Source organism: Cyprinodon variegatus, unplaced genomic scaffold (assembly GCF_000732505.1).
Source record: "Cyprinodon variegatus isolate N-32 unplaced genomic scaffold, C_variegatus-1.0 Scaffold61, whole genome shotgun sequence".
Taxonomy (NCBI): Eukaryota; Metazoa; Chordata; class Actinopteri; order Cyprinodontiformes; family Cyprinodontidae; genus Cyprinodon; species Cyprinodon variegatus.
Window position 1 is genome coordinate 842184 of NW_015150514.1, and position 19996 is coordinate 862179.

At 37.2% G+C, this 19996-nt stretch overlaps 1 protein-coding gene across 1 annotated transcript; it reads right to left on the minus strand.

Moving 5' to 3' along the window:
* Positions 1-5533: 5533 nt before the first annotated feature.
* LOC107082767 (D(4) dopamine receptor-like) lies at positions 5534-15086 on the minus strand. The gene is made up of 4 exons (XM_015371605.1): positions 14682-15086; positions 12457-12569; positions 7955-8541; positions 5534-5736 (listed from the first exon to the last, which is right to left on the minus strand). The coding sequence occupies exons 1-4, from the start codon at positions 14928-14930 to the stop codon at positions 5534-5536; spliced, it is 1152 nt and encodes a 383-aa protein (XP_015227091.1). The 5' UTR covers positions 14931-15086.
* Between the last annotated feature and the right edge of the window lie 4910 nt (positions 15087-19996).

Consider the following 19996-nt stretch of genomic DNA (forward strand, 5'->3'; position numbering starts at 1 on the left):
AGTATTATTTAATCTGACATGTATACTGTGGTAGCTGAAGATAAGAATATGGCCTTTCTGTATGGAAGTGAATCTCTAATTACCTGGAACCAAGCACCTGTAGTTGTTTGTGAGAGTGCACTTGTGCATGTAAAGTTTATCCAAAGGAGAAATGCTCAGTACTCTTCCTCCAGGCCCCAGACTCCAGACGGCAACCGGAGAATGGGGGTGTGAGAAAGAACACAATCCTCCCTACACCCATAAAAAATGTTGTATCGTTGCGTGTTGTTCCCGAGTGTGTTTAAAACTGGGAGTACCAAAGGGCGTGCCCAGCACAGTCCACCCCTCCCCCGGAAGGTAGCTGTTACCAGCCATAATGGTGACTCATGCATTAATAGTATTTAGCATAAAAATACAATAATTATAGTTTCTTGCATTTTGTTGCATCTGGTCTGCTTTCAAAAATATATTGTATAGTTTATTTTGTGCTGTACTGTGAATTCAATGATTCTTATATGAAGAATTACCAAGTAATTTGTGTTTTACTTTTTTATTTTAACTCTCAGATGTTTTTACAAAGGCAGATGGTCAACCTGGATAAGGAGGTCTGCAAAGCCCTTTATAGCCAAGCTGATTATGGGATATTCATTTTCTGATGCACTGTATAGAGATGTTTGTGTTGCCACATGATTCTGATCAAATGTAGATGCAAAGATTTGACTACTAATAAATATGAATTTGACTGTTTAAGATTTTAGTATTGTTTAATTCCAATTTATAATGGTTAGTCTTAAAAATCTTCCCTTATAAAGCAAAATATAAATTCCCACAGGAGGGTTGTGTGGTTTGAGCATTAAGAGCAAAGAATGCTGGAGCTCCATGGCCAAAGGCCTAGCTTTGTTTTTTTTTTATAATTTTGAAATCAATTCAATTAGATTAATTTTGTCAACTAAGACCATTAAATAAAACTCATCTATTTTATAGTTTAAAGCCCCGGCTTGAACTTTTACATCAAAATTATTTTCAAAAATAATACATCCACAAAACTTCTAGTGTTGCAAAATAAAAGTATTATTTCAAAATAAAAGTATAATTTCGTGAAAAACAAGAACAAATTGTAGATAAGGTGCTGATGGGTCAAAAATATATAAACATTTATTTCTGGTTAATATGCCAACATCAACATGAAAAATTCTGTACCAAGAGGAATAGTAAGCTGAAGACTGATCTAGGACTCCGGAGCTGCCAGATCCTAGTTGGTCATCGATACCTAGGAAAAATAGCCTCTCCTCAGCAACATTTTTCTCAGATTCAAGAGGAGCAAAAAAGAAGGAAAAGAAGGGAAAATGTTGTTTTGAGCGCTGGTGCCAAGTTAAGGAAGCAAAGGGCCTTAGAATCTACATAGAATTTTCTGCTTTTCTTCTGGACAGATGAGTTTAATGTTTGGTTAAAATTTGTATTGGCAGACCAAACAACAAGCTGGCAGACAGTATAACTGAAGGTTGGAATGAGAACAGGCGAGTGTGAAAGTGCACATGTAACTTATGCTAACTTAACCTAAAACTGTCTTAGTCCTGCCCTAAAGGGAGGTTCAGTAATGACTAAACAACAGGTAAGGTGAGGGAAGCGTTTCAAAAGCACATTTGGCAATCAGAGTAATGCGTTAGACATATGAAGGGAGCAAAGAAGAGTTTAAACTTCTCTGTTTCTTTGGGTTGTGTTAACCAATCAGGGACTGGCTTTGTTCTGATAGTACAAAGCCAGACAATGGTGCAGTGGAGATAAAGCCTTAAAAGTTTAAAATCAAACGTAGCAGGATAACCTATCTTCCTGCAGCAGCAGCAGCAGAGCATTTCTCTATACTTGGTCCTGGATAGATGGAAGTATTTCCACAAGCAGTTCTGGATGCAGCTCCTGAAGCAGGTGGTGGCCCTGATCCAACTGGAGGTGAATTTGTTTGACTTTCCATATCACATAAAGTGCTATGACTTGTTTTTAGCCATAGTAAGTTAAAAGATTACTACAGTTACACCATGATTTGTTCTACATCATATTATTGTGTCAATAATATGATGTAGCACCAGTAAGCGGTTGACACTCCCCCTATTTGATGACCAGGTAAGTGAGCTTGGCAGAATTTCACAGCAGTGTCCGAAAAGGGAGCTGAAATGTTGTGTGACCAATGGCAGGTCAGTTATGCTTGGTGAACATTGGCTATTGCAGTCAAATTCCTATTGGTTCAAACTGGTACATGCATGTTTTGGAAATTTCTACACCAATTTCTCCAATTACGTTAAAGTTTTCTATTCCTTTTATTCTAGATTTACAAATGTCTCTTTGTGGCTGTGTTCAATAACAATTAATCAAAAAGTTTGTTAGTAAAACCTGCTTTGGGGCTTAAAATCTTAGACAAGTTGATGTAGAACAATGGGCCCCAGTGCTTATGAAGCTTTCACTATTACCAAATAGCAAAACAAAGTGGGATTGAACCATGATCAGTGGCCCATTTATTTGGGACAGTAAAAAGAAAAGCTAAAATAATTAGTATTAACTTGTTGATGCCAAGTGAGATTCATAAACATTAATTAGATACCCCAAAACCATAGATATCAGGCCTGCAGGTATATTTGGCCCACAAGATAATTACAAACTAACTAACTCCCTAAATTATAGAGCTGCTGGTAGAGACACATGCACAATTAATATTATCAATCTTTCAAAGCTCTACTGGTGCGTTGTCACTTTGTTCAGGACCCAGAAGCCCCCGTTGACTGCTAGTGATGATACGGATGCAGACAACTGAGACTACAAAAACAAAATAAAGCAGGAAATTAATTATTTTGTTTTTCATGTATTTTCTTGGAGCTGCAGGCAGTCCTGAGTCTGAATTCTGAGCTGGAGATATTCTGCATGGAGTTTACATGTTCTCCTTTTGCTTGTGATTTTTTTTCTCTCCAGGTATTCCGGCTTCCTCCAAATTATTTCAATCAGGTCAGTTGGTGTCTCTTAATTTTCCTTAGATAATTGGGAATCTGTGTACATCCCTGTGTCTTTGTGTTGCTCAGTGAGGAATTGTTGACCCGTCCTGGGTGTACCCAAAGTTAAGGCTCCAGGTATGGATAGATTCCTAAGAAAAACCTTGCAGGATGTATGACATCTGGAGAATTTCCATGAGCATAACTGTAAACTACACCAGAACATGATATGTGAACACTTACCAGAAAGACAATTTAACCTTTTTCATTTAATGGCCATGAACATTAATGTTCTGATGGATTGACACGAAAGAAGTGTAATCTGAAAGGTGGAATAAAGGAAGCGAATGGCTCTCAACATTTGTACAAATATCCTGACTAGTTTCTGCTCCTGGACTTCTGAGTCTTGCCTGCCCCCGTTCTGATCTGTTTTGCCTGACCTGTCTTCGGAATGCTTTTTGAATTCTGCCTGCTAATGACTTCGGATCTGTCCCCTGACCCCGGCTTGGATTTCCCTTAGGTACGTCTTTGGATCTCTGATCCTCTGGTCTGGACATCTGCTTCTGGATCGACACCGACTTTTGATTTCCCCTGCAGAAACTTCTCCTCTTCTTCGTCTGCTGGCTTCTGCTCATCATCCTGCTTCAACTCCTGGAACTCTCTATGTGGCTCCCGCCGCATGATGTGGAGAAATCATCCGGCTAGATTCCACTGCTTCCTCTGGGATCAGACTGAACTTAAACCAGCTTAATGACTCACATGCTCGCGATCTTTCCCCGTCAGAGTTTCGTGGTCACTAACCTGAGTTTCTACCTCTACAGGGATTCCACTCACGCTGTCCCTGCTGACGAGATAATTAAGCAGTAAGTAAACGCTTTTTTGAAATGACTTCCGTTCTGTCTGCCTAAATTCTGGGTTCTACATTCTGGAGACTGACATCAACAGGTTTATAACCACCTAAATAATTTTAATTCAGCTGTGCTGCATAGTGGAACACCATTGCCTTTTTTACCCAAAAATTACCAATGCAGTAGGAAGGTGACAATTTGATGACAGAAAATCGAAGGGCATTACACAGCATATTTAAAACACGATAGGAAAAAGCATAACACCAATAAGCACAGTAGATTGGGAGGGCTTTGGTGAATTAATGCACTTAACAAAGACAAGTTAAACAATTCTTCGAGGATAACGATTAGAACCCATTTAGAAACATGGCTGGTGATGCAAATGTCTCTCCCAACAATGATTATTGAATCACACTGTTTTACTAAAACAAAAAGGCAACTTAAGTCTAACAGTATGTCAGAGTGACGTACCTGTCTTTAAACGATAGTTTTACATCTCAGTTCATGGGAGAATATATGTGTTTCACATCTTTTATTTTATCCTTGTAAATTCTTTATCTAACAGACTAAAATGTTATAATTTTGGCGTATTTTATTGATGTTATTGTTTAAAATTGTGTCAGAAAAGCTAAATTTTCCATCTATTCAGTCAGTATTTGATCCAGCCTTAGCAACATTGCTATAAAAGAAATACTGATTTTTCGTTTTTTTATTTTAGCAAATTGTAAAAAAACAAACAAAAACAAAAAATCAGTGTTTATGGTTTGGAAAGGATCTCTTGATACAAATGAAGACTGTTTTTTTGTTAAGAAAATGGAAATTTATCAATGCATTGTTAAGATAAGATCAACTTAAGATTAACTCATTAATCGATAACTTGCATCCCTAGATAGTGATCATGGTGTACCACCCAAAAAAACGTTTACCAGGCCTAAAGCTGTAGTCTTTGAAGGCTGATGTCCTGACTTACGTACTTATAACATAGTGAGGGTGAATACTCGATTCTGGCTGGCTGAAGGATGTCCTTTAAAAAGTGTTATAGAACATCTATGAAAAAGTTTCGGTCAATTAGCCAGATTGTTCTAAATCATTGTTCAAATTAATTAATTAATCTCTGAAATTAGCAGTTGTATAACTGCGGGCCAGGGCTGGTTACCTTGCCAACAAGTCACAACAAGAGAGATAAAGTAGTCCATTCAGCCACTTCTTGTACAAAATGTACATTCCTAACAGTAAAAAAGATAATGCCCTTTGAAGTGTCCATTATCAGAATTGAAAGGACTTTTTGTACATTAATCTGAACCTTAACCATTTGTAGTTCCAAACCCATCATAGGAACTTATGGAGTCAGGTCTGTCTTATTCCCTAGCATCAGTATAACCAGTCTAGGTCTTTAAAAGTGAACACAAGCCTTTTTTGGATTGAGGAGTTGCCCTAAGATGATCATTCCAGACTGTGGTGTTCTTCAGTAAAGAATCCTCCAACAGAACTTCGAAACAGGTAAAATCCAATCTTTATTTCAGACCTAACAAAGTCAGCTTTTATTTTACATAAAACCAAAATGGTTCGGAGATGAAACCTGAACTTTCCTAACAAAATGCTCTTCCTTTTGTTTCAGGTCCTGCTGGAAAGTGGTAACGTCACACTTCCCAGTCAGGAGGTATATGCTGTAAATCAAACCCGACCTTCTATGTTCGTTCAGTTTAATGAGTCTGTGGAGGTAAATTGGTGTCAGCAGCAGCTGCGGAAACATTTCTTGAAGAACTTCTTGAACTCTGTGTTGAAAATGGTGTAGATGATGGGATTGAGGGCGCTGTTGACATAACCCAGCCAGGTGAAGGTGCTCGTCAGCGCGTTGGGAATGTTGCATTTCAGGCAAAGAGCTTTCAACGTGTGCACCACGAAGAATGGCGTCCAACACAACAAGAAGCAGCCTGTAAGAGGGAGAGGAGGGGGAAAGTCAGAGGTAACATCATGTAACATCAAAAAAATCTGGATGTAGGAAATCTGATCAATTATTTAGAATATTAAAAAAACATCCGAACAATTCTATACATTGTATCTGTTTTAAAAATGAGTTGTTTAATATTCCCAATAAGTATTTAGGATGCTGAATATATCTGCAAATAAATGTCAAACATTCAAGTTTAAAGCATGAAATGATGTATATTATTTGGGAAAGTGCTCCAGTTAAATGGGTCTTTGACATCAAATTGATGCAGTACACTATAAGGTTCTTCTGATCCTCTGGCCCATCATATCCCTGCTCTCACAGGAATTTATTCACACAGGTGTGTTAAAACAATGCCAAGATGGAAAGACATCAGCAATGATCCTGATTCTAAAAAAAATTTAATAGAAAAGACGAGGCCAAAACAGAGATTCTAAACGTCTCATTTTACAAAGAGAATCAAACATCAGAAAACACTTTAAGTTCAAGCATGATAAGGGAGGGGTGAGGATGTGGGATTGATTTTAGTGGACCACAAACTCCTCTGTAGAAAAAAGCTTCAAAACACATTGGAGTTCAATCTGTTAAAAAAGTCAATTAAAGTCAAAAAAAAAAAAAAAGCGGTTACAATGACCTAATCCAAGTCCACACCTCAGGTCTAAACCTTAAGAGAGACATGCCAAAACAAAAGTCCATAAACCTCAAAAAATGACAATACTGGAAAGATCTCCTCCACATTAAAAGTCAGACAGAAAACAATTGCTAAGGGGTACTGCTACTAAAGAAGGTTGCACACTCAGCTAAGCCATTGGGTAAACTTACTGCTGATTTGTTTTGTCTGAAACTGCTTTTCATTTTCCATCAGTTCATCAGGCCCTGCTGAATAATTTGGAACATCATTTGGTTTCATGTTTTAGTTTTCCTTTGATTATTTATGCTCTGTTGGCATTTGCTTCTGTTTGGCTGCACCTGTTCAACTGCATGTTTTAGTCATTTATAGTTCTGAAAGGTTTTATGATCTTACCTTGGTTTAGACTGGTTTGCACTCAAATAACGTTTTTAAATGTAAAAGGAAATTGTACTACTCTCAGTGTGATAATTGTGAAACAAAATAGACTAATTTCAAATCAGCCGATAAGTGGATCTAAGGCTGTTTCCTCAGTCTGAGTTTAACATCATGTGTTGTGGGATAATTGGATTGGAAGCTTTAAGCTGTAGCAGCACTGCATGAAGAGCTATGGTTGGTCAGGAGCGCTGCTTTTATCCTGGGACTCAGAATGACCCGGAGGAAGGTCACCCTCCTTGCTGATTCTAAAGCTTTAACACTAAGAGCTCTGAACCGATTCACAAACCAGATGTAAATATTTAGCTTGATAAGAGGAAGTTCACTATGGCCCATATGGCTTGCTATCTGGGGCATTACCACAACACTGAAGCTTAGTTTGCACTTAATTTAAGGGCCAGATTTACGCAAAAAGGGTGCGGACAAAGTCTGACCATTTTAGCATTGCACTTTTGACCAAGTTCCGGATATAAAATGGTAAGAACACGCAACAAAAAACACAACCAAAACTAAAGATCACTGGATACCATTTTTCCATTTGTATAAAAAAAGCTTTTTAACCAAACCCTAACTCAGAACTACTACTAGAAACACTTAGATTTAATTATCAAGACTTCATCTTTTTAGCTACTTAAAGGTTCCAGTGTCTGCACCAGTTGAGGAAAAGTTGGGCTGTATGAAATACATGAAAATTTCAGTTGTATGCCTTTTGATTGTCCAGGTTAAAACTAACAAGTCCAGAATGGGAACCCAGACATCTCTCAATCCAGCAACATTCTGACGCTCATTTGGATGCTTCAAAGGCTTTTTCAGACCAGAAACAATATACAGTCCTTCTGGGGCATTCAGGCTCTATCCTTGGGTCTGTTCTGAGTGATACGTGCACGGAAAACCTCAAATCAAAGTTACCCAGAAGGCAACCACAGTCAAGAAGACTATGTTTTAGGAGGCCTCAGCTTCCACCACAAATTGGCCTTAAAGGAGTGGTCATACCTCCAAAAGCTAGATGAATGGATGAACTTACATTGGAACCTGGTGATCGTGCTTGTGTATCATGGTAAAGGACGGGGCTAACATGGAGAAGAAACAGATTAAACTGTCCACACCGGGTTGGTTATTTGATTATTTATTTACTCACCCACTACAACAGGTAGGACCTTCATAGCTTTCCTCTCCCTGCTGTTGATCTTTGCCCTCTTCTTGACATTTTGCTGCTGGAACCTCACTGTTGGCAAAGAGTTTTCCCTATACTGTCGAGGGTAAGGAATCTCCTGCTGGATGTAGTCACCCGAGTCGTCCATCCGAGACTGAGCTAGGTCCCTCTCGATGATCCTGGGCAAGGGCATGGGCAGGGCCCCAGGAATGGTCCCTGTCATTGGGGGAAGGGCCATGGTGGTCTGCTGCAGCTTCCTGCAAGCCTCAATGCTGCAGCGTAGTTTGGCCTTCCGGGCCTCCTCCCACCGCTTCAGGGATTGGAAAACCCCAAAATATAACAAGACCATGATGGGGCAGGGGATAAAGAAAGAGCAGACGGAGGAGTAGATCACATAGTTGTTATCCTCCAGTTTACACTCTCTGGGGTCACGGTTTGGCACGTTGTTGATACCGAAGATGACCGGAGAGGCGACTGCTAAGGCCAGGAGCCAGGTGGCAGAGAGCAGGATGAGCTGGCGGTAGTCCACATGTTTGCGGTTGTAATTTAGCGGTATGGACACTGCAATGAACCTACAAATAAACAGAAGATGTATCAACCCCCCTTAAAGTTGAATTATCTTCAGGTTCTTGATTGTGTACCGAAAACTGCCATTCTTGTATCAAAATTGTACAACAGCATCATTCACCTAAAAACATTTCTTGCTAAATACAAACAAAGATAAGCTGGTTTGAGTTGTTTTTTTTTTTTCTTCCAAAAGTTAGATTATAATTTTGGATGTTAAAAAATAAAAGCTTTCTTATTTCAAGAAGAAAATGTTTGCAAGGTAAAGTAGATTAGGCTGTGTTAACATTTTAAAGCTTACACATCAGAAGGAATTAATTTCCACGGTACCTTAGATTTACAGGGCACCAGTTTTAGAGTCGAGGTGAATCTTACAAAAGAAAAGTTACACTTCTGAGGCATGTTGGTGGTGGAACCATGCTCTGGGATGATTCAGATACATTCATGAGTCATTTTTTTCAGTTTCATAGCTCTTAATAACTGACCTCATCAACTCTGTGACATCTAGGTTGCCTGTAAAATCTGCATAGGTTGTTCCAAATATGTACTGTTTGTACTTTAGTTTTAATTTGTTGCATGAACGTTTACTAATTGTCTTTAAATATTTCACAATTTGTCAACATTTAACTTTTTATCTTTTTTTCTATCCAAAAATGGCTCAAATCTGATTTATAGTAATTTGTACATTTATAAAAAGTACAATTCATGTCATGATTCTGCTCTTTCTGGACTTTTCTTTATGTTTCTTTGTGAGTTTTCTGTTACACTTTGATTTATGTCATTCTGTGTTTTCTTGGTCAATGGTTTCTTTAACATTTTGTGTCATTCTAGTTGTTTTCTAGTTATATTTAGGGAGTGCTGTATTTTTTTTTAGTTACTCTCTGTGGCCCCCTTGTGCCAGTCTCCTTTCCCCTAGCTTCCTTCTAGTGCTTCTATCCAAACCTGGGGTCCATTTCACAAAGCAGGTTTACTGAAAAGTAAGTTTTCTAAACTTGGAAACAGGGAAACTCTGACTTTTCCGGTTCACAAAGAGAGTTTCTTCAACCTCTGTTTCATTCACTGTAGAAACATTCTCCCCACAGCTAACCTGGTCGGTAGCAGGTTTTCTTCAGTAAACTTGAAGTGTCCTCTGTCTCCTTTCTATTTACAGCCAATCACGCTGTTTTATTTCCTGATTTAGTCAGATTTTTGTCATAGTTTTGTGCATTGAAAAATATATACCGGTATTCACTAGGTCTGTTAGACACATAAGGTTTTAATAATAAAAATTGCATCTCAGTTTGATGAGGATCTTATTAAAGGTTTGTTTAATATGAGCAAGATGCAGATCATTTTTTTTTCTATTTAGTTATATTTACAGTACATTAAGAACTACTAAATTAATATCAGATCACACATAAATAGATTAATTAATTCCACGGGCGAAAATTAATTATTTTAGGGTTAGGATTAGGACTCAATTGATAATAACCACCTAATGAGCCAACTACTGGCACAATCTGAAGCCATTCTATGAGACTGATAGCCGCTAATAAAGGCCATTTATTGGGATGATAACATCCAAAGCCTGGCTGCAAACAGCCACTTTACTGTGTAAAAGAAGAGCGGATCAACATAAGGAGGGACACATGAGATTATCCACAGGTTCTATATATTAGAACATTTTTAGACTTCATTTTCACCTTCTACCAGATGATTTCACCTAAATAAATAGTTTGATCTATCATTCAAGAAATAATGCCATCATATTTTCATGATAACAACAGCTATGGCAAGTCATTTTGATATGTACTAGATTTACTGAATATGTATTCCTGACACCTGAAAAAAAAATGTTTCTTTGTCTAAGTGACAGTTTCAAACAAAATTACACTCTCTATATCTAGAATGAACATTCTGGATGCATAAATTAATGTCAGATCTCCATATTCCTAATATTACTGGTCAGCATTTGTATTATTTTAAGAATGAAAAAATGTTATATAAGTGTATTTATGATATCATGAAATATCATGAATACATTTTTAAGTCAAGGGGATAAATGCTGGAACAGCCAATTCAAATGTGTAAACATTTCTAGATACATAAAAGTTAATTCTTACTAGTATAATTTTGTTTTTTTACTTTCTAAAATTCAGTTTCTGCTACAAAAAAAGTAATTTAGAAAACATATTTTTACAGTTAGGTCTAGGGGTGTGATTTTGATAAAGAAAAATCATATTTTAATGATCTACAAATGGAACAACAGAGAGGAGTGCTTTAAATAAATGCCACCATCCTCTCCTTTGTAGCTGTAGCGCCGTTGCTCTGTCTTTAAAACACGCTCTCCTTTTTTATTTTATTTTTTTGCAGTTCTGCATTAAAATCTCTAGTTCCAGTGGGGTGAAATAGACACTTCCTTTTGCCTGTTGTTATGGTGACTCGTCGAATCTGTGCTCCGCTTATAATGGCTTTTCAAACTTGTTGCGCAGGCGCTTAATTCTGAGTGGACCTAGTTAAAATTGATTGAACAAATTGATAGCAGCATTGTGAAACCGAACACAAAGAGTTACCGACTTTTGGCTGCATCAATTTAGAGTTGCAAATTTGAATCTGAATTTGTAAAACCTGCTTTGTGAAACGGACCCCTGCTCCCTATCAGCTGATTAGCCCATTTTTTGTTATATCTTTGCTATATACACCTCCTGTGCAGTTCTCATAGCTGGATTCTTTTTACTTGCATAATTTTATTCCCTATGTTAGTTTCCCTGAGCGTCTCAAAATTTTTGATTCCTGAGTTCCTTGACTGTTGTTTCTGGATTATTTCTTTCTGTATTATTATTATCTTCATTAAATCGGCAAGAAATCATATCTGCCTCTCCTTTTCTGCATCTGGGTCTTCAACTAACATCCACCAAATCTGACAACTTACCCATCCGGAAAACAAATAGGAATTCTCTTTTGACATTGTAATGAGAAAATTAGCACCTGTTTATCACTGTCTTCTTATTTAATAGTCCTTTATCATATATTGCAGAAAGAATGTTTTGAAGGACTCTCTGCTCCTCACTTTGACCTGGACAGTTTGCATGTTGGGAAACCATTTTCATTCAAATCCACACTAAACATTTCTCCTCTCAGTTCTAAATTAAAAGATATACTGATATTATAAACTGATGCGAAAAAAATGTAGTAAATTAAAAAGTAAACTCCTGAATTAATGATAATGGCGATTCTTTAAATTGATATTTCCAGCTGGGATAGTCCTGTACCCTTGTCGCTAGCCATGCAGTGAGAGAAGGTGAGAAACAATTTTCTACAGCTAACATAAGACACATTATTATTGTAGCTCACATTCATTCTTCCTTTCACTTTTCAATATATGAGAAAGTTGTTACTAAAACTTGAGTTTCAGACCATAAGTTCCTTTTGAGTTGCTTATTTTTGAAAATTTTAGTTACCATTTCTAGGACGTCTCACAACAATAATATCCATAGCTGTATATTGGTTATTTATTCTACAGGTGCACAGTATTTATATTGTTAAAACACTTTGCAGTACAGTATTTTATTCACCCACTGGCTGGTTTGTCCTGAGGCATTCTGAATGCCCATCCTGCTCTAGATGAACATTATATTCCTGGCCAATATTGGCTAAGTTTTTAGAGCTGTCTGCTTTTAAAACATTATTTTTTTCCAAGCAAAACTTTTGAATTATCTCAGTGTTTGGGTCCCTCTGAATCAAAATAAGTTAACTTTATTCTGTTCTTAGAGCTCTGCACTCTATATGAAGGTGGGCTTAAAAGTATTTCGTAGGTAACTGATAGATAGATAAATAAATATAAACATGAGAGAAAAAGTGGCCAAAATCTAAAGAAGCATTTTGAGATATCCTCAAAATGCCTTTAGAATAACAGATCTGTAGCATTTTAATGGATTACATACCGGTCCACGCTGATGGCACAGAGGTTGAAGATCGATGACGTGCACAACATCACATCCATGGTCATCAGACCATCGCATATTGTCATGTTTAAGGTCCAAACTCCGCCCTGGAACTGCCCCATAGCACACACATGCATACATGGACAAAATAACTCATTAGCTGTGTAATCCTCCTATCATGCACAAACTTTACCCTGGCTACACAACAGGTCCGCCCATTTCCTCCTCCACCCGGTGTGCAGGGGAATGCAGCAGGCCACCGTGTCCACTCTGGCATTTCTAATCCGGTGACTGCATGTGGACAAACTACCAGTGTGACACGCCGTAGATTACCTCGCTGCGAGGTAACAAGATCACAAACAGGGCTCATTAAGGGGGACTTACAGGGAAGCCTCAGCAGGACAGCTCTTAGATTTCCAGACAGGGAAGGAAACAGGTGGCTTTTAGGATTCAAATAACGGGTTAGATTCCACCTTTTAAACTTTTTATTACCTGGATAAACAGTAAAAATGAATCATAGCTACTGTTAATCCCAGTGTTCCTTTGTTGATAATTAATCTTAGTGAGGAGGTTTGAGTCACAGCTAAATCCTAATTACAATCTCTGTCAGGAGTTCTTCAGTATTAGACCACTGAACAGTTTGTTTTCCAGCTGGTGGCAGATATTTTATATCATATTTGTATTCATTTTAGTCCAGATGTATTTCCAGGACAATTTTCCAAAAATGCGTTGATGGCTTTTTCACCCTGGAAATAGAGCACTCTGGCTGAGCCTTTTTGAATATTCTTGCCTTATTTTGTAATTTGCATCCATTTCTACATATCAGATCATTTCCCAACAGGTCTGGGAGAACTTTTATGTTTTTTTTTATAAGAACATGTTTTATTGTACCTTCAGAAATTGGATAACCTTGATGCACATATACACAAAAGCCATGAGCTGCAGAGGTTGTTTTTGTAGATCCTGTTTTAATCGATCATTGTAAATTGCCAGGCTATATATCAGTTCTGTTCTGTTCTTTATTTCCCCTCCCCAAAAAATTGTCCAACTTAAATGTTTTTATTGGCTCCTTATTTTAATTTGGTCAACATTGTATCTTTTCTTGTCAGTTTGGATGTTTTTCTCTTTAAAGTTTTGGGTATTGTGTCTTTATAAAAGCAAATAATGAGTCTAAAAGGTTTGTGTGTCTAATTCCCCACATTTTTGTCAATCAAATAATGGTCCAAAACTCCGGTCTCAAAGGTTTTTCTGAGCCAAATCATTGAAATGCATTACCAACCTTCTGCAGCATCCGAGTAAACGCTAAGGAGGTTATTCAAATGTCTGGATCAGTTGTGCTGGAGCAGGAGGACATAAAGTTAATTGAAAAAAAAAGTATTCATACTCAAATTAATTCAGTTCATGTTAATTCAGTAAATGTCATCGCCTAAGGCACTTCACAATGTGGCAAATTCGGCTTATTATTCAAATTGGTTACAGAGTCTTTTTTTAGAAACCCAGCAGATTACATTCAGTCACTGACTCCATAGGGACAGTGGACTGTCGCTTACATTGTGTTGTTGACTTTGCACAAATCCCTGATACCAAGCATGCATGTAGTGACAGCGGAAAGGATTACAGATACAAACTTTTTTGTTTTTACTGAGATTTTATGCAACATTCTAGCACAAAGTATTGCATAGAATGAAAGTGGTAGCTAGAAGGTAAAACATATGATTGTATTAGTTTTTACAATTAAAAAAGGAAAATGTGGCAGGCATTGGTTTTCAGCCCCATTAATCTGATAACCCTAAATTAAATCCAGAGCAAAAGTTGGGAAAACAGTCCAATTATTTGTAATGTAATGCCAGCATGAATGCAGGGATTGGGATTGTTGGAGATAAAGAAAACCTGTTGCAGAAAACTTGGCCTGGTTGAAGGACAACACATATGCATCATTGCTGTTTAATGCATGTTCTGCTACAAACCTCTAAGGAATTTGGACTGAGATAAATCTACTGAAGCGTGGAAACATTTAAGGACCATTATGGTTACATATCAGGTAACAGACTGAGTGTGCGCAAACACTTTAGTTGTTCTTTTATCAGTAATATATAGTCATATATATATATATATATATAAAAAGCATCATTGTTTCTACTTTTCATATTTATGCATTACATTTTATGTGACTACTGCATAAAATCGAAATCAAGCCCCGTGCCTCTCAGTGACCATCATCTTACCTCTGCGTAAACAAAGAGCGGCAGAACCAGCACCGCCAGCAGTAAATCCGCAAAAGCCAGACTCACTATAAAGTAATTCGTTGTAGTTTTTAAAGCCTTCTCCAAATAAACACTGAGGCACACCAACACATTTCCAGCAGTAACAGTGATGATCAGCAAAATCCCGAAAATGAGCGCTGGGAAGTTGTAGTGAGCGATCTGAGGCGCAGGTAGCGACTCGTTGATCGGATCAGTGAAGTTGTCCGACATGGTCCCTTTTGGTCGCAGACAAAGGAGGTCCTAATCCCACCGGGAAAAGGTTTCTCCGGTTGGGTTTTCATCTATGAAGCAGAAATCAAGCAGCTAAAAACAAGCGGTCCAGATTCAGGCGCGCAGTTCTCCTAGAGCGCAACACCATCCGTGCGCAAAAACCTCCCAGTGACAGACTTCATCCGATCTTACGCACCCAAGATTCTAACTTTTTCCACATTTCTCCTACAATTGTTCCACACAGCCTCCTTCAGCAGAGCGAGGATCCAAGTCGTTTCCCAACCTGCTCAGGAACAATTTAGAGCAGTGAACGAATCAGAAGCAAAGAGCAAATCCGTGCGCAAATCTACTTAGTGCGGCTCTGCTGGGTGTGTGTGAACAATCTGTGCAGGGTGACGAATCGGCTTCAGAGCAGCTAAATAACGTACAAATAAAATACTTTAATCACCTACTGAAAACGTTATTAGTAAATTAAAGGGAATTTTGGGAATATAAAGACAAGAACTGGGAATAATCTTTATTAACCCAGTTACATCAACTAGTTCATTCTGTGTCGAGGATCCACATGGACTCAAAATGTGTTGTGCGGAGGAGAGAGTCAAATTTGCAAGTCCAAATATACCGACAGACCTTGAATACCTTAGATATTGAAAGGAAAATATAACATCCTACCTCAAATGCACAGAACTAATTCCCAAGAAAACTCAATGAAGCAAATCTTACTGTAAAAAGAGAAAAAAAAGAGAACTCCAAAGGTCTCCAAATGTCTAGACTGTTTAACTTTTTAAGTTTATGACTTAAACTTAATCATTTAAATTTCGTTTTTACCAAATCCAGATTTTTTCCCCCAATTTATGTAAAAGTAGTGCTGAATTAGAAAAGATAATGACTTAAATACAAATTTTAATGTTTTAATGGTAGATGTCTCTGCTCCATCACACTGTCTTTACACCAACAGCAATTTTATTAATGCAATAAAGGGAGTAGGAGGTTATTTTACAAGCAGCATAATGTGCAGTCAGTCATAACATGACAAAAGGAATCAATCATATTATCATTATTATTATTATCATTATTTCGTAAAACCAAATGAACTCTTGTCAATTGAGTTTGATAGAAAGTTGTATTAAATGTATATTTGATTCATTCTACAGACAGTATTCAAGTTATTTACATTTTCTTATTTACAGAAATTCTGGGCGAGGAGGAGGTGTAGCAAGAATCTTTCAGTCTGAATCACTGATTACTCCAAAGGCAGTTAATAATTACAACTCTTAAAATAAGATCATTAGCACTCCTCCAAATATGATTGGTTTATCTCTGGAAGGTGAGGCAGCAACTGAGGTACCCATAGAATCTGAACCGTGTTTAGACTGCTTTGGTCCAGTTGAACTTTTAGAGTCAGCAAAACTATTGTCTTCATCTAAGCCTTAAACTTGTATATTAGACCCAGTTCCAACCAGGTTATTTAAAAAGTATTCCCTTTGATTTCCAGATTGGCTCGATATAAACTTGAGGTGGATGTTTCTATCTTAAGCCTGCACTTTCAGGAGGCTCTTTAGCTGGAAGGCCATTATCTCCCTTTGATCACAGGATCCCATAGGGAAAGATACCGAACGACTAGGGGGTTTGGGCAACACACTGGGTGAGGGGGATCACTGAACTTAGGACCCCCTGCATAACTCGGGCTACTGTACCCTGAGTTGCTGGAAGTGTATTAAGGTGAGACTCATCTTAACTAATACAATTTATCAATGAGAATTTCCTCTAATTTGGGAAGCCGAGTACTTCATTTATTTACATAATGACCCCAAGGAGGTGAATATTCTTTAAGCAAAACATTCTTTTTAAAAGTGGAGAAATATCTTTGAACTGAGAGACTCAGGTAAGATAATATTAATGAGTCGGCATATATCTAAATCAGACTCTGGAAACTGCCTTCCAGAGAAAAGGAGCACACTGGATCCTCATTATCTAAGTAGAATCAGTTATTTTAACAATGTTTTCAACTAATTCTCAGTAGGTTCTGCACTTGTTTCAAAAGTTTGGAGTTCAAAGCTTGATAAGGAGTTGTGACTTTTAATTATGATGATTTTAATTATAGACTGAAATAAGTATGCCTCTATACTGTAGTTGTGAACTTCAAAGTGTCACACAGTTTTCTATTTCTCAGACACATTTCATTTCTGCTGTTTCTCCAGAGGTGAACCCCCTTTTCCCCCGACAGAAAGTTATAAAAGAGAAAACTTCAAGGAAAACAGATTGATATCCAGAACTAGGGGAGTAAGACTTGCAGAATTGAGAGAAATTATAAATTATAAAAGTTCCTCAACGACATAACAGAAATATATTCCAAGAATCCGACAAATGAGGAAAAACAGCCACATTACACATGTTTTATTCTATTAAGGTTTATTCAGTTATTTAGATGGATTTCTCACATGAGTATTTAATTTTTGCATAACTGTTAATGCAGATTTCAAAATGGTTGTTATAAACCTACAGAACCTGGTTGTCACTCTGCAAAAACGTGGTCACTTTCCCAAAATGTATAACTCGTTCTTGAGAATAAAGTAGTCATGTAAAGGAATGCTGGTCATGTACCTACCTCCTCCAGAAGGATTAAAACCACTCTATCCAGTTTAGGAATGATGAGTTGGGAGGGAGCACTACTGTCTGATTCTTCACATCAAAAGGGTGAAAACTTAATTTATTCCAAAGAACATGCTTAAAACTCTCTCATTCTGAAAGCTAATTTTGGCAAGGTAAACTTTTTTCTATGTAATGACTGATGCAATAAAATAAGGACTAGTAATGTTTATGGATTTATATCATCCAGCATTCAGAAGTACAATTAAACAAACTAATGATAATGTTATAAAACAGCAAAGAGTCATATGAAAGCAACTCATGCATGTCCACAAACATAAGCAATTTGTTGGAAGGACTTAGAAACTGGTCTCAGAAACTAAATGTTGTGGAGGTTGAACTGAATGTTGTGAAAATGTTATTAGTGATTAGAAAAATTGAACCGAATCGACTGAGAATAACTGTAGCAGAGATGACATAAAGTCTTAATTTAGTTTCTGACTGTAGTCATTTCTGATTCAGTGGTTTGGATTTTGGCTCCTACTATTACTTCGACCACTTTACTTAGGACTAGGTTTAATCTCTTTAGGCAGAATTGTTTTCCAATGTAAGATCCAGGGAGTTTTTTTTTTTTTTTTTTAATATATCATCTCAATTGTTGTTGTGTCTTTGAACATTTTCCAACTATTTGCAGTTCCCTTTGGACTGTTTGAAGACAACGTGTCTCTTGGAAAAGAAGCCACTCTTATTTTCTATTGGTCTTTAAAGGTACAGTTTTTAAATGTTCAGCTACAATTAATGGTCACACTGCAGTGACATGAATGGCTCCCACCACGGGCACCAATGCCTGTCCCAAAATATTATAGGTACACCAAATATTATAGATCTGCAGAACATCATTTAATCCTGAATGTGCTGTTTCCTACAGGGGAGAGAATCATTTTAATTCCAGCTTTTCACACCACAGAGAGAGAATCAGACGTCACATGCTGCAAACAGCTGACAGGCTTCCCAGCGACTCTTACTTTTGATTAAAGGTGTTTGGGTCACAGCAGCTCCTGTGGCATGAATATCATTAGAATTAAGTCTGCCACAATTAGCTTTTCACACGTCGTGAGAAAGCCTGGGGAAGAGAAGAAGAACTTGCAGAACAACACACATGCTTTGCAAATTACAGCGCAGATGCTAAATTCACCCTGAATCCTTTGGCTGAGGCAGAAAGATTTTATAACAATTGGGAATTTTTTTCCAAAACAAATATTAAATATGATTTATGTTAGTTCATTTTCTTTCCCATAAGAGTTTGATGATAAACTAATAACTAAGGGTTTTAGTTGTAGATCTTCTAAATGTGAAGACTCCCAAGGTCTGGTGTCTGAATAAATGTTGATATAATTTGAGTGCATTTACTGTCCAACTCTAATGAGCCTAAAAAATGTGATCAGTGGCATGTTTCAGCTCTGATAATATTTCCAACTAAATAAAGATCACGGTTGATTGTTCAGGGATTCATCAGAGTAGTACAAAACACTTCTTTATTGAATTGCAGTAGTGCAGAACTGACTAATGCTTTTTCTTTCATAAATGAAGAATTCTTCTACACACTTAAATGTTAAAAAATTGTTTTTAGAATTTTTTTCAAATGTGTATAATTACAAAAAATAAAAAAACATCCTAAATCAAATAGAATATGAATAAAAAGTTGTTGTTTTTTTTCAGAATCTTTACTCTGGAAAAATGTAATAATGATTAATTAGTGTGGTAGATTAAATGTTTTAGATTAAAATGATGTGATTCAATCATTAATTTAAAACATCACGGTTTGATTTTAACTAAAAAAAAATGCAATTTCATTGCTTTCTAGATACCTTTATATTGGGGTTTACTTTTTTTATTACGTAATAGTCAGAAAAAATGTCTGCATTTTTTTAAACCAGGTTTCAGTGGCTCTTTTTAACACAGCAGTGTAAAACACTGCTTCTCTTGGTTACAGACTCCAAAAAGGCAGATGATTTCCCCCTGGAGCTGGTTTGAAATAGTCATGAGAAGAGAACAGAGAGCTGCATGGTAGAGAGCAGACTGATGGGACAAGACAAATTACTGAAGGATGTAGAGGAGGAATCTGCTTCTGCTTCTAATAAGGATCATTATTGCACACTAACCAAAAACAGAGGTTCAAAGGAAGGACTTTTAGGACACAACAGAAAATCATGAAGCAACAAAAAGCTGGAAGAAAGATTAGATGAAGACAGCAGCTTGAAGAACAAAACACGGCAGTGTTGTGGTCAAGACCACCTAACCCGAGACCGAGACAAGACCAAGACTTCTAGGGTCCGAGACCAAGTCAAGACCAAGACCAAGGGAAGTCGAGACAATAAAATGTGAAACATGATCAAAATCACAAAAATTGATCTAAAAGACCCACATTCACATAAAAACACCTAGATATTTAACAGACAGAACTGGACTAAACATTA

What these genes read in the sequence shown, in the direction of transcription:
- LOC107082767 (XM_015371605.1), bottom strand. Translation starts at nt 14,930, where the DNA reads ATGTCGGACAACTTCACTGATCCGATCAACGAGTCGCTACCTGCGCCT. An exon ending in TGTGCCATCAGCGTGGACCG is followed by an intron (nt 8,542 to 12,456) that starts GTATGTAATCCA and finishes GTTTATTTGTAG; the next exon opens with GTTCATTGCAGTGTCCATAC. An exon ending in GGTCCTACCTGTTGTAGTGG is followed by an intron (nt 5,737 to 7,954) that starts GTGAGTAAATAA and finishes TCCCTCTTACAG; the next exon opens with GCTGCTTCTTGTTGTGTTGG.